Below are 6,732 nucleotides of genomic sequence, written 5' to 3'. Positions count from 1 at the left end.
TGAAGGCACACATTACATGCACACACACAGGAGCAAAAGGGTGTCAAGCTGCCAAAAAGGGGAAATGGGATGACAGCAGAGGACTCTTCTTTTCTAACCGGTTTAAAGAGCTGCTATGGCTGCCGGGGCTCTGCCCTTGGCCCAGTCCCCTCCCTGGCAACTTGCTTTCCTTCGGCTTGAAGGGACCTCCATGGAGCTCCTCCTTCCCTCAAGGAAGAGGGGACCAGGGCAGAGAGCAAGAGGGAGAGGGTCTGGCTGCTTCTGCGGGGGGCCTCTGGTGTCATGTCCAGCAGGGCTCCTGTGCTTGCAGCCTGCAGGAGGCAGGGATGGCAGGGATGCCCAGGACCTTCTCCTCCTTCTCTCCAGGAGGGAACCCACAAAAGCTCCTCTGTTTGGAGCACCACAGAAAAGCAAGCAAAAAACTCCCAGAATTCCATAGCAAAGAGCCAGACAAGAGTTAAAGCGGGGAGGGAAGCTCACAACCTGAAGGCACACATTACATGCACACACACAGGAGCAAAAGGGTGTCAAGCTGCCAAAAAGGGGAAATGGGATGACAGCAGAGGACTCTTCTTTTCTAACCGGTTTAAAGAGCTGCTATGGCTGCCGAGGCTCTGCCCTTGGTCCAGTCCCCTCCCTCTCCCTCCGCTTGAAGGGACCTCCGTGGAGCTCCCTTAATGCCCAGGCTGCCAAGGAGGGGACTCTGCCCTTGGCCCATCAAGTTACATAGGTTTTATCCTATTTTCTTCAAACATATGCCAGCATATGAAGCCCCAGCGTTTTATAGGGGCTTGCCTTCTTTCCCTCCCAAGAGAATCTCCGGAGGGAAGACTTCGCAGTGAGGCTGAGAAGCACTTTCCCGGCCAGAGTCCCTAGGCTTACTGAAATCCCCCACCTCCCTTCCCCATAGAAATCAATCCAAAAACTGAGTTTAAAAGGAGCAGAGGAGAGCCCTTTGGGTCTGCATCTGAGAGAGATTTTAAACTCCGTTTTTGGATTCTTTCCTATGGGGAAAGAGGGGAGAGAGAGAGATGGCAGGACATCCCCATAGCCAAGCATCCTCTGCTCCCCCCAGATGAAGACCCATAGGGCTCACTGCTCTTTAAGCTCCGTTTTTGGATTTTCCTATGGGGAAAGAGGGGAGAGGGAGAGATTGGCAGGACATCCCATAGCCAAGCATCCTCTGCTCCCCCCAGATGAAGACCCATAGGCTCACTGCTCTTTAAGCATCCGTTTTTGGATGATTCCTATGGGAAAGAGGGGAGAGGGAGAGATGGCAGGACAACCCCATAGCCAAGCATCCTCTGCTCCCCCCAGATGAAGACCCATAGGGCTCACTGCTCTTTTAAAACTCCGTTTTTGGGTTGATTCCTATGGGGAAGGGAGGTGAGGGATTTCAGTAAGCCCAGGGACTCAGGAGAGGCGAGCTCCATGGCCCAAGCCTCCCTTTTCCCTCTTTCCTGGGGGCAGCGCCTCTCCCGAGCCGTCCAACCACTGAGTGGCGACGTCATCAGAAGACAGCCCACAAAACTTAATACAGCAAACCGTTCTGAGAACGGTTTCAAGAAAAAGGAATCGCAGTGCGGTAAACTGCCGTTCTGATCCCGTTCTGATCACGTTTTGATTTCTAATGCGGTAATATCTGTTCCAGGAACGTTTTCATCACGTGATGATATGGAACGTTCTCAGAACGCAGTGCGATAATCTCCTGGGACTCAACCGTATCAATAAAAATAGTGTTTTTATACCTCTTGCTATAAGAAAGTATGCACCTCAGTTCAAGCACATACAAGACATATTTAAAAATGGATAAAACATTAACAGTTTTAGTGTGTGCATTGTTGTGTGTGTGTGTGTGTGTGTGTGTGTGTGTGTGTGTAAAAAATCAGGCTGGAATCCTGTTGGAGACTTAGGGGCTAAACAGACTGGCTTGAAGCTCCAGCATGCAGAAGTGAGTTTTGGACAATGCATGCCCCCACACCAGGATCATGTCAACCGCTTGATCGCATGGCAGGCAGTGTCACAGTGCTCCTTTGGTGCAGCATTCAGATGATGCATGCTAAAAGGAGTGTTGGAAACTGCTGCAGCTGTGGCAAGAGCACCTTTTTGCCAGCTTTAAAAGGAGCAGGATTTCCCCATATCTGTTAGAACTGGCAAAGTGCCAGATTGGCGCTGTGGAGTGTGGCCCTGATCCAGCACTGAAAGTGGCAGTGTGGAGCCACTCCTTTGGGTGGTCTGTTTTGCCCCAGAGTGGCTCTACAGACCACCCCTATAGAGTGGCATCCCATCACCCCTTCCATCGTTGGATTAGGGCCACGGCAATCGCACACCACATCCCCAATCTGGAACTTTGCCAGCTCTAAAAGAAGCAGCAAAATGCTGCTCCTTTTAGAGCTAACAAAAAATGCCTTTGTTGCAGCAGCGGCAGCAGCTTTCAGCTGATTATTTGGTGTACCAAAGAAATAGCATGATGATGTCTGCCAAGTACTGTAGTCGGGTGTGGGGCATAATGCTGGCATTAGGGAGAATTTTGGGCAGCCAGCATGCTGCTGCCATGCCTCCACTCCAGCCCAATGCTGGCATTTAGTGCTGGTCTGTTTAGCCCCTTAGGCTTTGCAAGTGGACTTATGTCTGTGGGAATTAAAATTGAGCAGTTCCATAACATCAATATCCAGGAAAGGGCTGCTGTTAATTGACAGTGGGCCCTTCCTATCTACAGGGGTTTGGTTCCACCACCACCAGTCCCCATGGATGGGAAAAATCACAAGAGCTCCAGTCCGTATTAGTCAGTGGGTGGCAACATGCATGCACTGCCATTGGCTAATATGGGGACAGGATAATCCATTGGAGGTCCAATTTGCGGATGGCAAGCCCACTGATATGGCAGGCTCACTGTACTATGTAGGGAAGCCAGCAAAATAACCAATGCACATTGGGACTGGGTACACAATGGGTCCAATATGCATCGGTCCCACTGAGCATTGGGACACTGGCTAGGGGGTGCTGGCGTGCATTGGGATACTCTTGCTGGTGTCCTGGTATGCATCTTTGCAATTCACAAACAAGGCTTCTTAGCACTCTGCTATTTAGCTAAATGTACATAAAATTACATAACATACACACAATGATAGAGAATCCTGACCACATCTTCCACCATTTTAGTCAAGGGGGGGGGGGAATTTACAAATGAGATCAATTGGGCATATAAATGCATACATGAGGAAAAATGCATTAAAATTACACAAATTTCATTGGGGAAGTGGAGAAAATGTAACGTTTCAGAGACTAAATTGAAATGAAGAGGCAAATAAAATGTCAGTGAGATTCAGATAAACACAGTTAAAGTTTTTTGTGGGTTTTTCGGGCTATGTGGCCATGTTCTAGAAGAGTTTCTTCCTGACATTTCACCAGCATCTGTGGTTGGCAGTTAACAAAACTAAGGGGCAAAACAGATGGCCCCTTTGCGGTGGCTTCCCAGCAGCTTAGGGGCATGTTGTTTAAATGACACATGCCCCCAAGCTGGCAGGAAGCCACCATGAAGCCTCCTGACCGACCACACGATGGGTAGCTTTGAGGCGCTCTTGCAGCACAGTATTTATGTGCCTCCTGAGTACCACAAAGCCACCACAGCAGCGGAAAAGCCAGCTTTTTGTAAGCTCAAAAAGGAGCAGCTATCTGCTGCTTCTTTTTGGGCCAGCAAAAAGCCAGATTGGGGCCACAGCATGTGGTTGCTGTGGCCCCAATCCAGTTATCAAAGGGGCAGCATCAAGCCACCTCTCCATGGCCATCTGTTTGAGCCCTAAATCAAGACTGGAACATTTTCATTAACTCAACTCATCCATAAATCCAATAGCTGTACCTTGTCAATACTAATAATAGGTTTAAACCCATGTGAAATGGTTATACTCATGAGATTCCACATGTGCATTTAAGAACTGACTGCTTCCAATGCACAATAGCAAAAAGGTAATCAGGGGATTGGGTGTCACTTCAGGTAGGGGAGTAACTGAAGCTACAGAATCTAGGACAGACAATAATTGTGTGAGGTACAGTGGCCTTTCTTATACACAGATTTTTTTATACACAGATTCAAGCATCCACGGTTTGAAAATGTTCAAAAAAAGTATGAATTTCAAATATCAAACCTTGATTTTCCATTTTTATAAGGGACACCATTTTGCTATGTCATCGTATTTAATGGGACTTGAGCATCCACGGATTTTGTTATCCACGGAAGATCTTGGAACCAAACCCTAGCATATAACAAGGGTCCATTTACATTTATAAAGTCCCTAACATGTATGTTCATTATGGGTTTTTTTAACCAGTGGAATTCTTACAGAGTTGCAGAAAACCAATGCAGTATGGTGGTTTGAGTGTTGGGTTGAGGACCAGAGTTCAAAACACCACTCAGCCATGGAAACCGAGTGATTTTGGACAAGTCACACTCTTTAGCTCTTAGAGACAAGCAATGGCAAACGTCTTTTGGATAACTCTTGCCAAGGAAACTCTACAATAGGATCACCATAAGTTAGAGTCAACTTGAAGGCACATAACAATGACAGAAGCATAAGCACTTACCAGTCAAGCAGGCAGTAGTTGTTCAAGTCAAGCTGGGCAACCCTGGAGAGCTGCACTCAGACAATTTGTCTCACATGTCTAGAGGCTCAGCTGAAGTCTTTTATTTCTTTTGGACCAGTCTATATCCCTTCACACTGAGTCTCAGACAGTTTATGCCTCATGTGTCACTCATCCCACTGAGAAACATCTGGAGAATTCAAGGCTCCTGATATAAAGGGGGTTGAATTTTCAAAGTATGTTGGCTCAAGAGGTACTGTCTCTAAGCAGCCCACCTTTAGAAATTTATGACTGAATTACCTTCTGAATGTTGGGTTCTGGCACATGTACATTACCAGGGTTCATAATTTCCAAAACCTGCACTGCTGTGCATCTGAGTTTATAACACTTCCAACCTATGCTGTGGTTCTTCCCATTTCAGCTGGTATTTCCCACATTTTATCAAAGTCATGGTTACTGCTTAGAATGTGTTAGCAAGTGGGAAGCACTGAAGCAAAGGCAGTATGCCATGGCAAATACAACTTTGCAGGAAGCAATTCTACTGTGGCAAAAGAATATTCATTGATGGGCTGTATAAACTGACACAGAGAATGGGTAGGTTGGACTCTAAAAAATTCTCAGTGAACCATTGGTGGTGTTTTCAGCTTTTTCACAGCATCACTCAACCACTGGTACAGTTGGAATTATAAGAAAGGATTGGCCTAGACTAATTACACACATCCTGCCCACACACCAGTTACAGCGTAAAACAATTATACAGCAATGTTTCCCAATAATTATCATCTACAGAGGAATAGGTCATGGAGTGAGGAGGGGTTTAGTAATGACTTCACATTTTTCCATAAGAGGTTTATTTGGCAGCCTACAAAACTATAGAAAAACACTATAGTGTTGAAAAGGAATACTGTCATTTATAATATGGTTTGCCTTTATCGGTTCTAGGACCAATGGAAGGGAGAATGCAAGAGCAATGGAAGATGAATTAATTACTCAGACTCTGAACAACACTTGTACTTTAAAAAAAAACACAAACAGCAAACTTTTAACAGTATTAACTTATTAGAATCTTAGGTTTGTCATGGAATGAGTTCAGTAAATAAAAATGACCCTCCATTAAGTTATAAATAAGTGCCTCCTCAGCTGGTTGCCTTCCCAGAAACATTTCCCCCCTAAAGCTAGGATAATACTATGTAATTCCTATGGTTAACTTCATGTATTTTCTTTGTGGCATGCTAAAAATGAGATTCTCTCTCCACACTTGGATTAGTGTAGGATTTTTCACATGGGTTATAACCAGGCAGATGACTGTGAACTGCTCTATTCAATCCATTCTTGAGGATATTGTTGGCATCTGCCTTTTCTGAGAGATCTTTCAGTTGTTCATTGCTGAATTCCTCCTGAGAAATAATAAAGAAAATATTAACTGCAGAAGGCATTATGCTGGCATTCTTATCTAGATACAAGATACTCTTATTTACCAATCTTTATGTTACTTTAGTAATAAGGGAATATCTACACATGGAAAGAAGTCTGAAATACAATTCACAAGTTTCTACAGAAGCAAGGTAAAAGTAGAAAGGAAAAAACATGGCACCACTGGAGAGAGATAAACAATTGAGATGAGGTATAAGAGGAAATTTGTAAACAGTATAGGAAAGAATAGCATTTAGTTGGTATGAATGGAATTCTATCTTGATTTATTGGGAGAGTCTTATTATCAGAAGTATATAAATACCTAAATGTTTTACTACAATGGCCAGGATCCAACTGAGTTATTTCACTGATGGAAGAAGCCCATTAGCAAATCTTAAAGGTGGATTCCCCCTCCCTACACAACTTCTGTGTACAGTCAATTTGTGTGTGCCATCAATATCTAGGAAAGCCTCCAGAACAAACATTTGAGTGGCACTGAGGACTGGGGTGAAGAGAGGGAGAGACGGAGGTCATCCATTTGCTATTTAAGTGGGTAGGAATAGGAGGGAAGAAATACCACACATCCCAGGTCCAATGACAAACTTTTGCCATCAGCACAAGGACCTACAATTACCTTTTTTTATTTCCACTTCAGCCACAGTTTATGGTAGCATGACAAAGAAATAAAGCCACAAATGAATTTCAACTCTGCCTTACTCCTATCACTGCAGACTCTAATAA

At 44.8% G+C, this 6,732-nt stretch overlaps 1 protein-coding gene across 2 annotated transcripts in view; it reads right to left on the bottom strand.

The window, feature by feature from the left end:
• Positions 1 to 1,714: 1,714 nt before the first annotated feature.
• The window catches only part of SLC5A12 (solute carrier family 5 member 12), a 51,590-nt gene continuing 46,572 nt past the window's right edge, over positions 1,715 to 6,732 (bottom strand). For both annotated transcript variants that reach the window (XM_042446435.1, XM_042446434.1), the window contains one exon: positions 1,715 to 5,975. In XM_042446435.1, the coding sequence (XP_042302369.1) occupies positions 5,811 to 5,975 (165 nt within the window). In that variant the 3' untranslated portion in view covers positions 1,715 to 5,810. The remainder of the gene's footprint in view (positions 5,976 to 6,732) is intronic.

This window comes from Sceloporus undulatus, chromosome 1 (assembly GCF_019175285.1).
Source record: "Sceloporus undulatus isolate JIND9_A2432 ecotype Alabama chromosome 1, SceUnd_v1.1, whole genome shotgun sequence".
NCBI classification, from domain to species: Eukaryota; Metazoa; Chordata; class Lepidosauria; order Squamata; family Phrynosomatidae; genus Sceloporus; species Sceloporus undulatus.
This window is presented reverse-complemented; position numbering and strand designations above follow the sequence as displayed.